General features: G+C 32.5%; 1 protein-coding gene and 1 long non-coding RNA gene across 2 annotated transcripts; both read left to right on the top strand.

The window, feature by feature from the left end:
* The first annotated feature begins 7,125 nt into the window (after window positions 1–7,125).
* Window positions 7,126–10,228, top strand: LOC127251312 (uncharacterized). The gene is made up of 4 exons (XM_051274974.1): window positions 7,126–7,597; window positions 8,236–8,396; window positions 8,474–8,794; window positions 9,485–10,228. Exons 2-4 carry the CDS (start codon window positions 8,298–8,300, stop codon window positions 10,046–10,048), a joined length of 984 nt encoding a protein of 327 aa, XP_051130931.1. The 5' UTR covers window positions 7,126–7,597; window positions 8,236–8,297; the 3' UTR covers window positions 10,049–10,228.
* A 5,643-nt stretch (window positions 10,229–15,871) lies between these two features.
* Window positions 15,872–21,241, top strand: LOC127251291 (uncharacterized). Its single transcript, XR_007838876.1, has 5 exons — window positions 15,872–16,037; window positions 16,121–16,505; window positions 18,278–18,333; window positions 20,294–20,379; window positions 21,013–21,241. It is a non-coding gene; the product is annotated as an uncharacterized LOC127251291 (long non-coding RNA).
* The last annotated feature ends 249 nt before the right edge of the window (window positions 21,242–21,490 follow it).

Below are 21,490 nucleotides of genomic sequence, written 5' to 3'. Positions count from 1 at the left end.
GATTTAGCACTCGAGTTCCTGCACTGAACAGAGCTTTTGATGCCACCGTACTGATAGGAATAGCTAACACATCACGAGCTAACTTTGATTAAACCTTGAATTTTAATTCTTGAGATTTCCACCATGCTAAAACATCAAAATAAAGTAGCTACACTAACATCTCCATATTGATATCTATAAACTCTCTCCTCTAAGTAGATATCCAAATCTGATTTAAAAGATCCATCAATTTCAACATGCATTCAAATAATCATCAAACATAGCTAACACATCACGAGCTAACTTCAATAAAACCTTGAATTTTAATTCTTGAGATTTTCACCATGCTAAAACATCAAATCAGTAGCTACACTAACATCTTCATCTTGACATCTATAAATTCCCTCCTCCAAGTAGATATCCAAATATGATTTAGAAGGTCCATCAATCTCAACGACATTCAAATAATTATCAAACATAGATAAATCAGAGGGAATCAACTTTCCGTGAGATGTCAATTTTACAACAACATGAGATGTTTCTGTAATGATATCCTTCTGAGATTTCGCATGATCAACTTCAACATACTCAAAATACAAGCTATATAATGCATTATGAACCTTCATCACATTAGTACGTGCATCACTCTCATCATATATATTATACTGAAAACAAACTTAATTAACCTCATTTTGGATCTAGGACAAGTATCGCTCAAATAGCCATTAGAAGGTGGCAACATCCGCAATATTTGTTAAACTTTTGTTTTATCTTGTGAATCATCACTTTAATGAACTCGTCACTGTGATTTTCTTTATAATTCAAGACATGTTTCACCCTCCAAATAACAACAAGATAAAATTTGAAGTAGGATAATCAACTCCAGAAATTACATGAGTAGCTTCATAGAAAACTTATAATATGTCAATAACATCATTCATGTTATTCCAATCATCAAGGTTAGAACAACAAGTGTACAATGACTCTCTTTGTTGAAATATAGGGAATGCATCATTAACTCTAAATGCTTCAACTAACATTTCATATGTAGAATTCCACGAGTTGGACAATCAATTAACAATCTTTTAACCGATATTCCCAAATGATGCACGACATCAAAAAAATTTCTCAACTTAGACTCCGACTAACATATAAATCCCATACTATTTTTGACATCTTCAATCATATGTTTAATCTCAGAAAGACCATCTTGAACCACAAGATTCAATATGTGCAGTACATCGAACATGAAACAAATGAACTTCCAATGACAACTATGATATATATATGTGTATTTAAGTGGTTTCTTATATATTACATGTATGTGGAGGAGGGAGAGGCCAAAAACTAAGAAGTCACTTTTGGAGCTGCCAATGTGAATCGACAAAGTGGTCAGTAACACACATAAAAAATGTTTTGCACTTTTGACTTCCAAATGTCTGTAATAAAGGATTTATTGACATATTTCAACATCAAATACAACTTTTTCTTCTCTATTTCATAAATATTAATAACATTCTTTTTTGCCATAACATGAGAAATCTTCCGAAATTGTGGTTGGTTTATACTTAGCATATAAGTAAAACTATAGTTCTCCATAACGTTAGATGGTTGCTCATCAATCAAAATCTAATGGGCAACAACTTCTTTTTGCTTCGAATGATCATATCTACCATCTGACAAAGGATTTATCTCAATTTTTGATTGGATGAGCTGAAGTTGCAATGTTTTTTGTTTTCCATTATAAAGCTTCTTTTGCAAGCACCTCCTCAAGTGATTCCAAAGATGAGATATTGTACCTGACACGGCCCGACTGTGTATAATTATAACTTGTAAGCCGACCACGTATAATTATGCCCATAATAATTTCCTTAGCCACAAATTTTAATAGAGAACCAATGGTTCAGAATATAGGTGAAAGAAGGGAGAATAAAGAAAAAAGGATAGCGCAAAGAATGTGAATTAACATGGATAATAACCAACCACGAGAAAAAGTCTCGGACCTGAAATCAAAACCATAGTTAAAATACAAACAATAGGCTAAATCCCGCTGCAAAGGATTGGAAGTCACGAACCAATGGAATCACTCTAAAGACCCGATTTTAAAGAATGGAGGATAAAGAAGAAAAGATAGTGCAGAGAATGTGAATTAATATGGATGATAACCAACCACGAAAATAAGTCTCGAACCTGAAATCAAATCATAGAATAAAACACAAACAATAGGCTAAATCCAACTGCAAGGGATTGGAAGTCACGAACCAGTGGAATCACTCCAAAGATCCGATTTGACATATCTAAAGGGGAGGAAATCACATCCTATCACTAGACAAATATTGAGAGGGAACAATAAAGAAATTTTATTTAAGATTGACTATATTCTATTACAATGATAGGCAAGGACCTTATATAGAGGCCCTTAAGAAAAAATAAAATGCAACAAATAATAAATGAAACAAACCAAAATGTTAGCCTAACTATAATGAAACAAATAATAAGGAAAGTTCTAAATATAAAATTATACTATATAGAAACTTATAGTAAAAGGTAGTATATAATAGGGTAACTTTGAGATTCTTCCATATTCTGTTGTCTTAGTCTTGAAGTCCCGGTTCTTGTGATCTTGGCCTTGGGATGACTCGGCTGGGTGACCTTTGAGTTGGATACAAATGAATTTTAATGTCTATCACAATCATCTTCAATAATCATTTTTCGGAGCTTGGACGGCCGTGTCAGTACCCAATGTTGATTTAGCCAGAGAAGTCTTACAATGTATACATTGAAATTTTGTATTTCCATCATCCAAAGCTACTTCAATAAAATCTGTATAAGCTTTTGAACATTTTTTTCTCTTTTTCTTTTCAAAATAATATTTCTTTTCCTCGCCACAATTTTCTTTATCACTTTTTCGATCATGTTCCTTTTCATTATCATTCTCTTCGTTAGTATTTATATTTTCTACTTGTCTGGCTCCATCACTGTCATTCAATGAAAAATCACCTCCACAAAAATCATTCCCCTTCTTTCGAATACTATCTTCTCGAATGACTAATTCTATTTTATTTGAATTCTCCATAATCCTGCAATATAAATTTAAATGCTTAGATAATATAGAATTTTGTTGTAAAAATAGAAAATATACAAATAAGTAAAAAAAATGCAAAATAACATAATAAAAAATAATTAAGTAAAAAAAATAAAAAAAAATACCAACCTAAAAACCGGTGGGAAAGTTGTTGATAAATTATTGGAAAACGGAATGATTTAGTTTAATATTCTGTTGAAAAAAAAAAGAAAAATACACATTAATAAAAATTTTAAAGATAAAAAATTTTTATAATCAATTTGTTTTTTCGAGACTTTGATTAATATAACATAGGAAGTTCTTTTATCCATATCGAATTCAAATTGGAAAAAAAAAAAAATAACAACCTAAAAGCTAAGATAATGAAAAAATATGATTTTTATGAACTAAATAAAAATAGGAAGTTATACTCTGAAATAAATAAAGAAAAATACAGATTAATAAAAAATACTACAAAATAAAAACACTACCAAATAAAAAAAAATAACAAAAATAACAAAAAACGAAAAAGAAAAATAATGATTTTACTAGTCACTAAAATAAAAAAAAAATATGTCAATGAAATAATCAAAAATAGAAAAATAATTACCGTCAATATAAGAGAGCAAACAAATAGCAACCACATTGTTGAAAAATCAAAGAGAATGTAGGAAAACAAAACGGGAGAATATAGGAACGATATGACATATTTGACAAATTAAAGTTTTTTATGGTTTGCAAGTAAAATTGGTTGACCGCAGTTACATATTTTGAATTTATTATTTTTAAAAATTATATTATATATTTATTTGTGTAGAATTTAAATTGTAATATTAAATATATTTAATTAAATATATATTACTTTACAATATATATGGAATTATTTATGTTAATATATTATTTTTATTCATATTAGTTATACATTTTTTTTAAAAAAATAATATTATAAATAATATTTTTTTATTTAATAATTAAAATAAAAATATTTAATATGTATAATATATATAGTTGAAAATATATAGTATTATTTATGATCGAATAATACTAAAAAAAAAATTTTTTCAAAAAGATTAATCTAAAATAATAATACTAAATATATATATATAATATACATAATTGAAAATATATATTATATATTATCGAATCGAATATTTACGAATATCGAATCGAATATTAAAAAATTTATATTTTTTTATTTGACTAATATTCGAAACAAATCGAATATTTATAGTTGAATCGTAAATTTTCGCATACGAATATCAAATCATATTTTTTCTAACAATTTTAATAGTAATTTTTTTATATAATACTCTATTTTTAAAATTTTTTTTTTACATATTTAACACTTATATTCTTATTATAGGTAAATTTATAATTTTTTTAATCTAATGTTTTATTTATTGTTTGAAATTTGTTGTATTAAATTAATGTAGGAACAAAATATATTCTTTGTCCGAATTTGATATTTGTGTAAGTTTTATATAAAATAAATTTAAAACATTTTAAATAATTATATTTGAATAATATAAATAAATAAATAATTGATTGATTCTTATTTTATAATTTTTATAAAAATTAGATACTAATTCATTTCAAATAAATATTAAAGGAATGATTGATAAATTATTTATTTTATTTAAATATACTATTTAAAATATTTTATAATTTTTATTTATATAAAATTTGTATAATTAAATACTCCATCGTCTCTTTAATAAAGAATCAATTTACTTTTTGCGCCCTTAAAAATATTTTTATATTTTACACAAATATCATTGCATTGCATTTGAATTATACAATACTAATAGAAATATTTTTATTTTCTTCTTTTAATTTGTATTACATACGAATATAATATTAGTATTCAAAGTTAAAAATAAAAAAAAAACAATTAGATACTCCTCCATCCCATTGAAATGTTGTCATTTTCTATTTTCTTCCGTCCCAAAACAAGGTTACTATTTCCTAATTTAGTAATGGTACTACCTACCTAACATAATAAACACCTTTCCAACTTACATTATATTACACATGTCATTACTTTTATATTACACAATATTAATAGGGGCATTTTTGTCATTTTCACTACAACCCATTATAATATTTATATTAAAAAATCTACGTGCAAAAAGTAAACGGCAACCTTGCACCGGGACGGAGGGAGTACTTAATTATTGAACGAAAGTAGCATATATTGATAATCAAAATCAATTCCGAACGAAAAGATATTTTTGTATATATTTTAATTTAACTTTAATTTTATACTTACTCCGTATCATTTGTCCAATTTTTCTATTTTCGCCTGTTTCACATTATTTGTCTTTTTTTTTTTAATTTTTTAAAAAAATATAATTATAATCTTTAATCACATTTTAAAATTTCATAGTTAATAATTTTTTATTTATTTTAATTAAACTATTTAACAATCTTATAATTATTTTTATTATACTATAATTATTTTATTAATATATTTTTTTAATTATTTATTAATTACATAATACCTAAAATTTTGTGTCCTAACTAAAGTCCAAATATTACAGCTAAAGAGGAGAAATTAGCTGGCACATAGATAGTAATTTGTTATTACAGTAAAAGATATGAGTATTATTGGTGTGTTTGTTTTGTGAGATTGGTGGAAAAAAAAATTATATGAGGTATAGAGAATTGTGTAAGGAATATAAAAATAAGAAAAAAAATTATTTTTGGTCTCATTAAATATCATAATTATTAATTTTGGTCTCGTTAAAATTTTTTTATTAATTTTGGTCCCACTCAAATGAAAATTTGTCAATTTTAGCCCGACTGGGACTGAACACGGCCGTATTGGCTTGAACACGGCCGTGTTGGATGACTCAGAAGGTAACTGGGCGTCCGAGGCCGCCAACACGGCCGTGTTGGGCTCAACACGGCCGTGGTGATTACTATGCACTTCTGAACACGGTCGTGTTCTTGTCCGTGTTCTGAATATAGTTATGTTCCTGCCTATGTTCTCAACACAACCATATTTTTAGGCCATATTTACGACTTTGTTCTCAACACAACCATGTTTTAGACTATATTCACGATCATGATTTTAATATAAGTATATTGTAGGCCATGTTTATTATTATTTTTACGTCTGGATTAAAATTATTTGATATATATTTATAATTCAATAAAAAATTTTTTTATATTATTTCATAATATAAAAAATAATTAATTTTTAATATTTTTAAAATATAATTGCAAAAAAATTATAATAATGCTTCAGGTTGACAAAGGAGGATTTCATTGCTTGATCATTGGTTACCTACTCTTTTTTCTCTGGTTTCACCAAATAGAGTAGGTTGTTCAGTCAAAATATGAGCTCACTGGGTTTTTGGGGTGAGATAAATTGCTTTTGATCGTAGCTGTGCTGTCCAGGGCTGACACTTTGACCTTTCAAATAAAAGGATAATATTATATTTTTTTTTGTAATTATTTTTTTAAAATATTAAAAATTGGCTATTTTTTATATTATGAAAATAATTATAAAAAATATTTTTGTTGAATTATATATATCAAATAATTTTAATCCAGACGTGAAAATAATAATAAACATGATCTACAATATACTTATATTGAAAATATGATCGTGAACATGACCTCAAACATGGTTGTGTTGAGAACATGACAACAACATGGTTGTGTTCAGAATACGGGCAAGAAACACAACCGTGTTCAGAAGTGCATGGTAACAACACGGTCATGTTGAGCCCAACATGACAGTGTTGGTTGTTTGGGACGCTCAGTTACCTTCTGAGTCATCCAACACGATCATGTTCAAGCCAACGCGGCCGTATTCGGCCCCAGTCAACCATCTTGAGACTAAAATCTATAAATTTTCATTTGAATGAGACAAAAGTTGATAAAATTTTTTGAATAAAATCAAAATTAATAATTATGATATTAAATAAGACTAAAAATAATTTTTACTCTAAAAATAAATGTAATGTATTAATTTTTTATTTATTTATTTATTTTTTTTGATATATTTTGGAAAACCGTGGGGTAAAAAGTAATTGTAAAAACAAACCCATTCCAATTACTAGTTTCCTCTTTCCTCCGCCCACCTAGCTTGACGCCTTGCTCAGTCTTCGTCCCTTCACCTAGTCTTGCCTTGAAGATCCTTCCATTCCATTCCATTCCTTCCAGCACCATCTGCATATCCTTCTTCTCGTCTCCTACATCTCTCGCGCGCGGTTTGGCCCTCTCCTCTGACCCACTTTTCCTAAGAAATTAAGGAGAACACCCTTAGGCCTTCCTTAGATGATCTCTGCTCTGCCCATTGTGTAAACAGATCTGTGAAATTCAACAGCCACCGTGTCGATCCACGTCTTTTCCGTGCAATTTATCGCCCCCACGGCCGACGACGTCCCTCAACTGTCGGAATAACTCACTAATCTCGCCGAATTTTAAGGGAATTGGACTCCGTCGTCACTCAACAGGTTTGGCCTTCGACGGGAGACGCAATTCATTGCGATGGGCGTGTCTCCTGCTTCCGCATAGCTTCCCGATCCGAAAGGAATACCCTAGGTAAGCGTTTTGTTGTTTGTATACGAAAACAGATTTGGCATGAATTGAATTGAAGAACTCCTGTGATACTGTAGCCAAATTTTAGCTGAAGCAGCAGGTGTCGTCTATATATCTATATGTCGCCATACTTGATGCAATGTAACTTCGGTTGTACTTGTTTGTTATATTTCTATGTATATTGTTGGTAGACTATATCATACTCCAAAATCTGTGTTCATCTTTAGTAGATTGTACTAATATAAATGTCATGAATGAGTTGATAAAGTGATTTTTTTTATTATTATTTTGGCACGAGAATTTACATAAGTAGTATTAAATAGAATAATTTGAAAGAAAAATGTATATTTATTTGAGTAATGTGATCGAATAAAGTGTGGGATAATGATTAAATATATTCAATTATTTTATATTTTAGAAATATTGGAAGATGTTTAGGGCAAACCAAAAAGAAAATATTGCTGTTGGGAGTATATTAGACACAACACATATCTCCTTTTTAAAATTATCGACGACGAGGCTGTTGGTAGACTATATAATATGTAAACTAATGATGCATATTCGTTTAAGTTTTTAGATGAGATCGTCATATAACATATTTGATTAATACTTTGTTCGATTGGTTGTGGTGCTTCATGTAGTGTATGATCAAAAGCTCACTGCATCCGTAGGGGGTGGCTGGTGAATATACGACCATAAGGTCATGTGTTCAAATCGTCCCAAATTAGAAATAACAGAAATAACAGCAAGAGATTTGCGACGGGAAATGTTACATCATGGTGCACGGACTCCAAATAAGCGGGTATCTACGAGCTTGTAACACTCCTCTCCTTTCTCTCTCTATCCCTACTCCATAACTTTGTGCTTATTCCGCTATAGATGCCTAGGAAAAGGGATAACATAGCGAGGTACAGTTACCGAACGGCATGCGCTTTGACGTCCATTATGTGGCATCGATTTTGTGACGGGGAGTTAACTTCATCGTCGATTTCCCTGGAAATATGGGACCAAGTTTCTGCACAGCTGTTGGCCGAGACGGGCCAGATGTATTCGGTGAAACAGCTAAAGGGCAAGTGGAATCGACTTAAGGCCGAATGGATGGTCCTACAAGATCTATTGCAGAAAAAAACGGGGCTCGGCGTAGACCCGGAAACCGGGATGGTCGATGCGTCTACCCAGCTTTGGAAGGAATGGATCCAGGTAAAGAAACAACAAAAAAGTCTTGAGTTTCTATAGATGTTTTGGAGTTTTGGAAAATTTTGGTAGTAATAAAAAATTAAGTATTTGATGTAATATTTGGTGAGATTATAATAGTATTTTGAAAAAGTTTGAGAGTAGATAAATGAAAATGTTTTCATTTTCTCTTGTTTGTTTGAGTAAAAAAAATGGAATTTGAGGGGAGAAAAATAAAATTTGTATACCTAGTATTTTTATTTTATTTATTTATTTTACTATTTAATTTTTATAATTTTTTAAAAAATATATTATTCCGATTTTATAAAATTCATGTCAAAATTATGATTACTTTATTATTATTTCAAAATTACTAACTAAACATGGCAATATTTATTCAAAAAATTTTACTTCATTGAAATTCTCTTTTATTGATCGTTTTCTGTAATTGATTCATTTCCTTATTTTTTATTCTGTAGTATACAATCTCATTTAGATTGATTCATCCAATTTTTTGTTTTTTGTTTTTTTTTTTTTTTCTTTTGCATTTGTCAGTATAAATTCTCATTCTATGTTCAATTTATGATGTTTAGAATTCTTTTATACAATTCCATTCTCTTCACCAAACCTTGCAAAAATATTTGGATACATAGAGCCTTAAATATTACTTATACACATCCTATTTTTTTGATAATTAAGTTCGCATATGCTTTGTAGGCTTATCCAGCGTACGCACATTTGCGCACGCGGCCGTTCCCGAACTACCACCTATGCAGCAAAATGTTTGCGAGCGATACCGAAGCTAAAGAACATGCACTATCTTATATTCAACAGAGATCTCGGGAAGCCGAGCCATCGGGTGCTGATGTGCCATCTGGTCCTGATGATTCTCCTATGGGATTGGGAGTCGAGGGAGGTGGCCCGGGCACAGGTGCAGAAGCAGGCAACAATCCTCCGCCGCCTGTGACTTGGGCTCGGGGGCCTGCGACGCGGAGTGGCCGGCGCAATCGGTGGACTGTCCAGCAGGAGAGGCTGGACGAAGAGGCGTCCACTGTCCAGCCAAGCCACGAATCGATTTCACATGAGCAGAATGAACGATTTAGGGTGGAGGAAGCGAGCCTTGATCGAACGATCGAGGCTTTGGAAAGCATTCCCGACATCCCGGACGAAATGCTGTTTAGAGCGCATGATAAACTAGTTTCCCACTCTCGTAGGCGACTGTTTTTGTCGCTCTCAGCTGAGAGGCGCCGGAATTGGGTTCTTTCATTACTCGATAAGTAGTCTGGACCATCTTAGTTTATGTTTTCGCGCACATGGAACGATTTCTTTGTTTACTTTGGTTATCCTTGACCTTTTATTTTATGATGTCCTCGGCGATGTTATGATTTGGAGGCTGATTTCGTAACTGAGTTGTTTGTCGGATCTCCGATAGAATATAGAATTTGGTGTGTGATTCTTTTCTATTAGCACATTTACAAAAAGAATGCTAAGGTGATTGGTATTTGTTAACAAATCAAAGCAATGAAATAAACTAACAATTATATTATGGGGAGTGAGGAACGTCTACACTCCGAGTGTCATTTATTGACAAGTATTCTGGTGTGCAGAGGGCATCGAGTATTAACATGACATGCCATAATCACAAAGGATCTACTGCATAAAGCAACACATGAACAAATTTTAGGAAAGTCACATTGTTATCAAAGGAAAACTTTCATGAATATTAAACTAGCTCAAAAACTGTAAATCAGAACAATAGCTCAAAAGTTGTAAATCAGAGCAATACAACCTAAACAATGATCATCCAAGATCATAGATCATTAATGGTGCTTTCCAAATACCTCGTACACCAGTTATCAGTTATGAACCTCAAGAACTCACAAAATTAGGACAAATATTTACGAAAGAAGGAAGAGCGAAAGAAAGAACTAAAAGCAAAAGGTTAGTGATAAAGAGATGAGGCGAAGTGAAGGAATAATCGATACGGAGACCGATTAGGGAGCGAGAGAAGCGTGGACGAAGCGAGATGGTTCAAGTAACTATTAAAGAGTGCTCTGTGTGTGAGAGGATGTGTATGGATGTTGGTGAAGACGTCGATGGCGTGCACGGTGAGAGCCGTGTGTGAAAGTAGGGCACAACAGCGGCGGAATCAGAGTGAATGGATGATCGTGAGTGATTGCTGGTAAAATCAGCTAGGTAAATACATATATATATGTGGATATTATCCACAAGGAAAGAATAGGGTGGGCTCAGCTCAGTAACTCATACCTGGACCAAGAGTGAGGTGAATGCTAGGTCCAATTTTTAACACCCCTCCTCACTCGAAGGGCTAGCATTAGCAACCTGAAACAAATCAAAAAACCTATTAAGAGTACAAAGACGGTAAAGTGACTTATTGTCAAGACTTTTTGTGAGTAAATCAGCACGTTGCTCATTTGAGGGAGTAAAATGTGTCGAAATGATGCATTTGGAAGTGTAATCCCTTACCATGTGGCAATATACCTCAATGATAGCAGTAGTATTATCACAATACAACTCAAGAGCATGCCCATGATCAATATGTAAATCACGAAGTATGCCAAGAAGCCAAGTTACTTCCGCACAAGTTTGGGCCATGGCTCTATATTAAGCTTCAGCAGATGACCGAGACACGGTCGACTGCTTCTTGCTTTTAAAAGAGATTAAAGAGCTCCCAAGAAACACACAGAAACCAGTTATTGGCTTTCTAGAAATTGGGCAAAAAGCCTAGTCCGAGTCACAGTAAGCTTTCAAGGTCAGATTTTCATTTTTAGAAAATAGAAGTCCTTGCCCAGGACACCCTTTTAGGTACCTTAATACCTTTAGGGCTGCCCGCTTATGAGATTCCTTGGGCTTATAAATGAATTGACTCAAGACTTGAACACTAAAGGCTATATCAAGACTTGTTAGAGTTAAGTAAATCAACTTCCCAACCAATTGTTGATAACCAACAACACTTAATATTAAAGGATTAGCTTCACTAACAACATTATCAAGCATTATCAAGTTTTAGATGTTGTTCCATAGGAACTAACGATGGTTTACATCCCAACACTCGAATTTAGAAATTAATTTAAGGGTATATTTTCGCTAAGAGAAAACAGTTCCTTTATGATATTTACTAGCCTCTATTCTTAGAAAATAGTTCAAAACTCCTAAATCTTTGATTTTAAATTTTCCATTCAAAAACCTTTTGAACTCTGTGATCTTCTCAACATTATTTTCAGTAACAAGGATATCATCAACATAAACTAGAGCAATGATAATCATATCAGCTTCAGCTTTAACAAACAAAGAATAATCATGGAGAGACTGTTTGAAGCCAAATTCAATCATTGCAGATTTTAATTTCTCATTCCACTGCCTGGGGCTTGTTTCAAACTATACAAAGACTTTTGCAAAAGACAGTGTTTGTTTTGGAACATTTCTGAATACCCCTCAGGCGGCGTCATATAAACTGTTTCATGGACATTACCGTGTAAGAAAACATTGTTCACATCTAATTGAAAATTTTCCCAACCATAGCTAATAGCAACAGAAAGAACACACCCAATAGTGGGCATTTTAACATTTTGCAACAAGTCTAGCTTTATACCTCTTAACTGTTCATTGAAATTGTATTTTATTTTAAACACCCATTTACACCCAATAGGTTTTCTATCCTTAGAAAAAATACAGAGTATCTAGGTTTTTTTGTTAGTGAGGGCTTTCATCTCAAAATCCATAGCTTCTTTCGACTTAGGATCGAGGATAGCTTTTTTAACACTTTGAGGTTCAACTGACTTATCTAAATTAGTTGGTAGGCACAGGCTGTCATTATATAGATCAGCTAGATGATGACACACTATACTAATGGTGCTTTCCAAATACCTAGTACACCAGTTATCAGTTGTGAACCTCAAGAACTCACAAAATCAGGACAAGTATTTGCGAAATAGGAAAAAGCGAAAGAAAGAACTAAAAGGAAAAGGTTAGTGATAAAGAGATGAGGCGGAGTGAAGGAATCATCGATACGGAGACCAATTAGGGAGCAAGAGAAGCATGGGCGAAGCAAGATGGTTCAAGTAACCATTAAAGAGTGTTTTGTGTGTAAGATGATGTGTATGGATGTTGGTGAAGGCGTCGATGGCGTGCACGGTGCGAGCAGTGTGTGAAAGTAGAGCACAGTGGCGACAGAATCAGAGTGAATGGATGATTGTGAATGATTGCTGGTAAAATCAGCTAGGTAAATACATATATATATATATGTGTGGACATTATCCACTAGGAAAGAATAGGGTAGGCTCAGTCCAGTAACTCATACTTGGACCAAAAGTGAAGTGAAGGCTATGCCCAATTTTAACAGTATTCGGAGTGACATGAAAGCGAGTTTGAGAATTGATATTTTGAAGATTTTTGCAATGAGTATGAGATTTCACATGAGGTTTTTGGAGAACAATAGAATGTTGATGATGACGAATGACAGTGGCGAGATCCGTATATAGATAGAAGTCATAATTCTGATATCATATTAATAGATTGTCAAGGTTAAGCTTAAAGAAATATATAAATTGGGTTTACTTATGATCGAATACACACTATACATCGTATGAATATTGCCGTGGAAAGAAGTCAAGAGTGCAATAGTACTTCTACATTTTTGGATGCAAATGTCATATCTTAAGGGATAAAAATTCGTTAGAACAAGATTGATTTCAAGTCGGATGAAGAAATATTTATTGGTTAACCAATAGTTAAGCTTATCATGTATTTAAGGACAAAAAAATTATAGTAGGAGATTTGAAGATGGAGTTGAATCTAATGCATTGACGAGGAGGTCATATCTTAACAAAAAATCAAAATTCCACCAAAAATATTCTTGATTATGAGATTGTTCTAAAGAAGAAGGAACAAAAGTCCAAAAAAAGTGTTGATAAAATAATTGAATTCGGAAAATATTTCAGAATTGGTAAATACTATTCAATTGATGATAGTATTGGAGATTCCAAAGGAGACGAGTTACAAAAGAGGTATATAAATTGACCTATGACACATGTTGTTCTTAATTATTTTATATCTAATATTGAGCCAAATAATATTGAAGATGCTCTTAGTGATGAGTTATGAATTGTCGTAATGCAAGATAAGTTGCTTTAATTCATATGAAATATGGTTTGGAATTGGTTGAACTACCATCAAACATCAATATTATTGGAACAAAGTGGATATTCTGAAATAAAATTGATGTTAAGAGGAATATTATCATAAATAAGGCGGGATTAATAGAACAAGGATACACTCAATTTGAAGGTTTGGATTATGATGAGACCTTTATGTTTGTTGTTCGAATTGAGGTGGTTCGATTGCTACTCTTTGTTTCTTATACCTTTGAATTTACCTTGTATTAAATAGACGTGAAGACGGCCTTTATGAATGGAGGGTTGAAAGAGGAGATATATGATGCTCAATCGAAGGGGTTCGAAGATCCAACACATCCGAAATATGTGCACAAATTGTACAAGATGCTTTATGGATTGATGTAAGCACCTAGGGCATGGTATGATAGCCTTTATTTTTCTATCCTTTTGATAAGAATTACATTCAAAGGTGATAAAGACTTTATTTACTCGAGAGGGAATGTTATGATTGCCTAAGTGTACGTGGATGACATTGTCTTCGAATCAATATCTAATTTCTAAAAGATGAATTTGTTGCTTTGATGTCTAAAAAGTTTGAATTGCCCGTGATTGGAATGTGAATTACTTTATGAGTCAAAGTATGTATGCTAGAATATTGTGAAAAAATTTAGTCAGGACATGATTGCAGTGTTATCCGGAAATTTTTGGTACAACATAAAAAAATATCGAATGATGCATCTGGAAAAATAGTTGATCAAAAGATATATCGAAGATTTATTGGTAGTCTATTATATCTTACAACTAATAGTCTTGGAATTTCTTTTAGTATTGATGTATGTACAAGATTTCAAGCCAGTTCAAAGGAATCTCGTTTGGAAGTCATCAAAAGAATTCTATGAATGTTAAGGCCACTTCTGAATATGTTTTATGGTATTCATGACATTTATCATTCACATTAGTTAAATATATTGATTCCTATTGAGAAGACTATTGCAATGATAATAAAAGCACTTCAGAATGATATTCTTATCTGGGAAACAATTTTATAAGCTGGTTTTTAGGAAAAAAAAATTGGAGGATTATGGCGTTATCTGTTTTGATTTATTTATTTATTTGACAAATCCAATAAATCAATATTTCAAAAACTCCAGACCAACATAGTTCAACAAAGTATAGTGATATATGGTACCGTTTTATATGAAAATTATTAAATAATGGTACTAATCTATGTTATATTCAAATCAAGGTCCAACATGCCAACATTCTGACCAAGACATTAACATTGACCATTTCAAAACTCTCAGGTGTGATTTGGGTCTTTGCACTCATCACAACTAAAAGGTCTATTCTACCGTAAATTTGTAGTAGTTTATTTTATACATTCATTACGTAAATTGATATTTGATTGGGAAAATGTGAAGAAAATAATAAATGAAGGATATATGTAAGAGAACTTATTCTAGACATATAACATTTGCCTATGAAGGAACATTTCTCAAATTTGCTTAAATACTGATTTGTTTCCTTTGTGTTGTTGAAATTTTGATTAGATGATAAATGACATTATATACTTCAAGTGGTGCATAAATACACCAATACTCTCATATTCTACATAGTGAAATATACTAGAACTAGGAGGTAAAGAGATTGTGAGATTATTATGGATGAATTGTATTCTTATCTTTAAATAATAAATTTATTTTTTCCATCTCACATAATTTGATCTTATTTTCCTTTTTGGATTGTCCCAGATAATATGCCCATTCTATTTTTTTTGGACACTGATTAATTATATTTATATCTACTAATTATAAAATTAAAAATTCTAATTATACTAATTTACCCCCCACCTACACACCCACCCCACCACAAATTACACACATTATCTCATTCTCTTACCTATACACCCCAATCTCATTTTTCTCTTTATAAATCTTCTTCTCATTTCTTTGATCCGTTGAACCCGCCAGAGTCCGTCGCCCTCTCTTGCGGAATCAGTATCAATTTATGCCGAATTGCCCCCCTCCGCCATGGATCGGGCCGTCGGAGTCCATTGCTCTCTCACTGCCGCTCCTCATCGCCCTCTCCGCCGTACCCTATCGTTCTTTTTCCGCCATCCTTCTCAAATCTTAAATGTGAGTCATATGGTCTTTGCCGCAACTGTACCTTTTATTTTATCGTGTTTCATTCTTTTGACCATGAATTTGTCCAAAAAAAGGCCGTCAGAGGGAGATCGATTCACCCTTGTTGGTCGAAGTTCAAGCCGCCTCCGATCTGTACCACAACTCCGGGTATGAGCTGGCAGTGAGTGATGGTGACAGACATTGGGTGCCAGACATGGAGGAACCATTTGACTTGGACTTGGATGTTGATTTCTTCGGTGGACTTCACGGACGGAGGCCAACAACACCTCGACGTCCATTTTTCCAACCATAGAAGAACGCTGGGGATGAAGGTGGTCCTCCGATGTCACCGAAAAATAGAGATATTTGGGGGAAGTTGGGCTATGTTCCTGATTTGGAGGACGAGCATGATAAAAATTACATCCCCACCCCTTCCCGATTCACATTACCATCGCATTCAAGTCCTCCATAAGGAAGTTGGTGAGATCCTTCCTAAAACTTAAACTAGTTGAACTTATATGTGGGTTATCTATTGTCTGTGGGTTACAAATATTAGTAGACATGCAATTCATGACTTCATTAAGTGTTTTAAGCATGAATTAGTTTTTTTATGCCCTGCTAATAGTGTTTTTTAATTCAAAATTATTCTTGTTAATACAATCATGCCAGCGATGTTCACTACTTTGTTTTCCAAATTACGCCGTGGCTATTTTGTGTTTTATGTATTCTGTTTGGGCATAATTTTGTTGCTATTTTCTAACATCTATTCGTAGAAAATAATTTCCACATACAAACTAAATTTGTTAAGTACTAAATTGAGGTAAATTAGAGAAACATACATTTTATTCATTGCATTTCATTAAATGCTAAACACTTTTGATATTTACAGCTGTATTAATGAATCATTTTCAGACAAAAAATATCAAAATATTTTCATTTAAGCCACCCAATATGTTTACACTGTAAGCCGGAACATTTTTTTATAAGCTTACTAAAAACACAAATATTTACAAAAAATATGTTTAAATCATATTCCTATCTCTAATATCCTAAATCAACAATTACATTTTCAATCCCATTCATATATCCTTTTTCCATAAGATATTGAATGCATTCGTGAATCAGCTCTAGTGGAACAGTGAGCTGTGTTAGCAGATTTCTGTTTTCTAACTAAACTATCTTTTTTAAATGTGGTCTTTTGTACAAATTATCTTATTTTATCTTCATTACTTCAATCAAACAATTTTGTAAACCTAAAAATACCTTATTCAACGTTCTGGTGTTAATGCGTTAAAACTTGTTAGAACTGTTTCAACAAACTCTTCCACATTCTTGCATGCCTTTTTTGTTTGTAAACTTTGAATCACTCAAAATCATCCTTAGTCGTTGACATTCATATATGGAGAATTAGGTAGTTGTTGATTGAGAACAATATGAAAACCATATCTAGTTGCTGCATTTATGAATTCGGCATCACCCCCCTTAATGTGTGGCTTCGCAATTTCTTGCTAGATGAAAATATGTTTAAATTTATGATGTCACTTTTATTTGATTTCTAGGATAATTCGCAAAAGAATAAAACCGGGATTAATTAGATCTTTGAGCTGTAAATGTCTATAGAATGAGATGCGACAGTAATGACAAGAAAATGTTAGGTCTTCTACTCTAATTAAGATAGTAGAAGACTTCCATAGTTAGTTTTCTTACTTTTAATGATGTTGAAAACTAAATTTTTTTTTAACCTGATTAATCAAATCGTTTCTTATAACTTCTTTTGTTACGGATTGTATTAGTTCTGTTTCTAATGTGTCAGTCACACGATTTTTGCTTGACTGCATTGCTGGAACTTTTTCAGTAAATGGGGAAATTGAGATTTTTCCATCAAACAAAAGAGTTCCATCCTTGTCCCATATTGGTCGCGAAACAACACACATAAACGTAATCTTACAATAAATTTTTTACTTTTGCATGTTTTGTGTGGTTAATTTTCTATTGTGGTAAAATAAAATCGATGGCTAGCCTTGGACATATAAAACCATTTTTCATTGATATGAACTATGTTTTCCATACTTTGTAATTGTGCATTTTCAATGCATCGAAAACAATCTGGAGCTTGTAAGGGAAAAACATAACCTTGGAAATTTACTAGCATGTATAAGTTTTGGCTTAATCGTACTTGTATGAGCTCAAATTTGCTTTTCTATAACCCATCTATGCACCGTTGACTTTGAGCATTGTATTCCATTTGCTAGGGTTCTGATTGAGGATATCTACAGCACAGACAACCTCTCGATTGCCGTAAAATCGGGTATGATCTTGTTTTTTCTGACAATATTTTTTTCCTATACGAAAAAAATATCCTTTCTCTTATAAAAATATACGAAATAGATCTAAAGTTTTATTAACAAAATCGAGTTAAAATAGAAATATTAGACTTGTTTTGGTTAGGCTAAGGCCCTAACCACTTAAAACAGTAAATCGACACACAATCAGACAATCACAGCAAGAAATTAGGCAATCAAAGAAAATATATAACCTAACTATTACAACATACACTCGTGACTATTCAACCGAGGTACTCGAGAACCACTCACAAAGTGAAGATCGAAGTTTTAGTAACTTTGGTTTCACAATAGCCTTTACAAAATTATTTTTGGGCGCAAAAATTAAATGCATAAATTAAAACAGACACAAAGTAGTAAAAATGTGAGTTCAGGGGTTACCCTCGTAGCACAACAACAAAAATTTATATTCCTACAAAACAGTAGGAAATAGACAAACAAAAGACCTATTCTCTTTTGTAGAAAATAAGGGTTAGCCAAAACTAAAATTCACAAAAAACAGAAACCAAACACAAAATTTGTTTCTCTTCTAACAAATTGTTAGAATCCCCAAAACAGATCGAATATAACACACTACCGACCAAAAAGGAACACTAACAAACAAGACTTAAAGATTTGAAGATTTCAAACGAGATTTTAGTCTGAAACATATAAAGATCTTCAAAAAATATTTACCAACTTTTAAGATTTACAAAACCTTTTAGATTTTGACTCCCAGTGAACAAAATCTATACAAAACAGAGGCACTTTACCCTATTTACACCTTTTATTTAAAGGAGGTTTGAAATACAAAACCCGTTTATTAAAAGTAAAACGGTTTTGTAACAAACTAACCAAATTTAGACTCAAACTTAACCAAACTACATAAATCTGTAGCGATTAAGTCATGTTTCAACACAAATCGCACATAACCGAGGCTAAAAAGCACGGATCGAGTGAGATTTTGGCCGGTATCCAACAAATCTACTAGGAAAAGAATCGAAACACCAAAAAAAGTTCGATTCAACCAGATCCTTTCGTAGATCTAAAGACTTACAGCAAAAAAACCTCAAAACTGAAAATATTACTCGATTTCGAAAACGAAAAAACACCAAATAGCTCTGATACCACTTGTAATAGAAATGTACGAACAAGATCTAAAGTTTTATTAAAACAGAAATACTAGACTTGTTTTGGTTAGGTTCAGCCCCTAACCACTCAAAACAGTAAATCGACACACAAAATCCACCTAATTAACGACTACACACTTTTAACCGGCCCAAAACTAACACGACTCACACAAAATGAACCCCCTCAAGAACATACAAGGCGAAACAAACAAAAATAAAAACGCCTAAAGGTTGAACGAGCCCTTTGCGGCTACGAACAAAAAAACAGATGGTGAAACACCGCGCCACAAGAGCTCCACAAGTTACAGGAGGAAGGCGCCGCTAGAAACTGCCGTGAACTGCCGGAAACAGTCACCGGAAAAGGTAAACATAGAGGTTGAGAGAGAGAGGCTAGAGAGTGGAAAAGTTAGAGCGAGAGAGTGTGAGGGAGAGATGAGAGAGCTGCACCCTCTCTCTCTATGTATATATACTCAAGGTAAGTAGGGACGAACGGCCAGGATCAAGATCCATAATGGACGGCCAGGATTGCGTCTAGCAAAAGACGCGGATCCTAAGCGGGTCACAGGCACGGGTCGCGGGCACTGATTCAGGTAAGGGTGTGAGTAAGCGGGTGCGGGTCTGGCGGATCACGGGTTGGCGGGTGCGGGTCGCGGTCAGGACCAAGGTTTAAAGCGGGCTGCATAATTAAGTGTGTGTCTTATACTGGGGTGGATCTAATTGGATCAAAAATTCCAACACTTGCCTTTAGCTTTCTTCTCTTCGACTGATTTCCAATGCCTTGAAACAATTTTCTAACTGCAATTAAATTTTTTTGCAGTTTCAAAAAAGACTCCACACCTTGGCTGACCCGAGGCATCACATCTAGCAGAAATAAATGCCACGAGTTTAATGTGATCTTCCTTTGTAAGTGAGGTTTAGACATTTTGATTCATGTAATCTATTCGGGTGAAGTTTTAGGAGAGGGTAAATTAAAATATATTTTTTTAATGATTTATCTATAGGTGTTGATTAGGAGGGAATATTTTTAGGTGTAAAATTAATTGGGGGAATTTTTTTTATCATGCGTTAATGTTGATAGTGATATTTTGATAAAAATGAGAATTGCTTTTTAGGTGTAATTTTATTTGAGATGGAATGATTTTAGGTTGTGTTTTGGTGGGATAATGATGTGTAATGTTACACATTTTGTGGCTTGTGTTAATTTTGGAGAATTATTTTTAGGTATATAATAGTGAGAAAATTATGTGTCATTTTTGCTGTAATAAACTCCCACGTGAAATGATGTAATTCTACAGCTTTTCAGACCAATTCTTTGACTCATGGCAGTTCTTTTTTTACCATTTTTTTTCCTTAATTATTCTAACACTACCATTAAACATATCCCTATATTTACTAATTATATCCTGACCTACATTCTTGAGTATTTTTAGAGAAATTTCTTGAGAGGAAACCCATGTATATTGAGTGTAGGAAATTAGGAGAGATTTCTCTTATTTCATTTGGTTGAATAACTGTTAGTTGGTGCTTGAGTTTCAGAAGTTATGGATGATATTCGAAGAAAACCCAGTTTGCCCGATGGATGAATGATGGTGAATCTTGAAGGATTTGGCGAGGCTTTCCACATTTGAAGAAAATTCATCTCGAATTAACAACAAAAAACAATGCACAAATTATAGAGGTTGACGCTTGCAATTTAGCCTTTAAAAATGTTGTACTTGTATTTGGTAAGAGAGACAATAGTATTTTACTTGTCAGTATTTGTTTGATTGCGATTTGAAATGAAGTATTAATTGAATTTTTATTTAAATATTATTTTAATATAATATTTTTTTTAGATTGTGTTCTTTAGTGAATTTTATCCAAATTTTATTATTTTTTTATATTTTATTATAAAATTATTGTACATTCAAAATATTACATTTAAGCGTCTATTCAAAAACTTTTTTACTATTAAAAATCCAAACCTACAAACAAACACACCCTTATATTTTAATTAGAAACTATGAAGAATGAA

Source organism: Andrographis paniculata, unplaced genomic scaffold (assembly GCF_009805555.1).
Source record: "Andrographis paniculata isolate CXL003 unplaced genomic scaffold, ASM980555v1 Contig43END, whole genome shotgun sequence".
NCBI classification, from domain to species: domain Eukaryota; kingdom Viridiplantae; phylum Streptophyta; class Magnoliopsida; order Lamiales; family Acanthaceae; genus Andrographis; species Andrographis paniculata.
This window is presented reverse-complemented; position numbering and strand designations above follow the sequence as displayed.

Bases quoted from the DNA above. Each gene is read 5' to 3' on its own strand.
- LOC127251312 (XM_051274974.1), top strand. From the start codon at position 8,298: ATGTGTTCAAATCGTCCCAAATTAGAAATAACAGAAATAACAGCAAGA. The intron at 8,397-8,473 runs GTATCTACGAGC...ATTCCGCTATAG, and splicing joins CACGGACTCCAAATAAGCGG to ATGCCTAGGAAAAGGGATAA. The intron at 8,795-9,484 runs GTAAAGAAACAA...TATGCTTTGTAG, and splicing joins TTTGGAAGGAATGGATCCAG to GCTTATCCAGCGTACGCACA.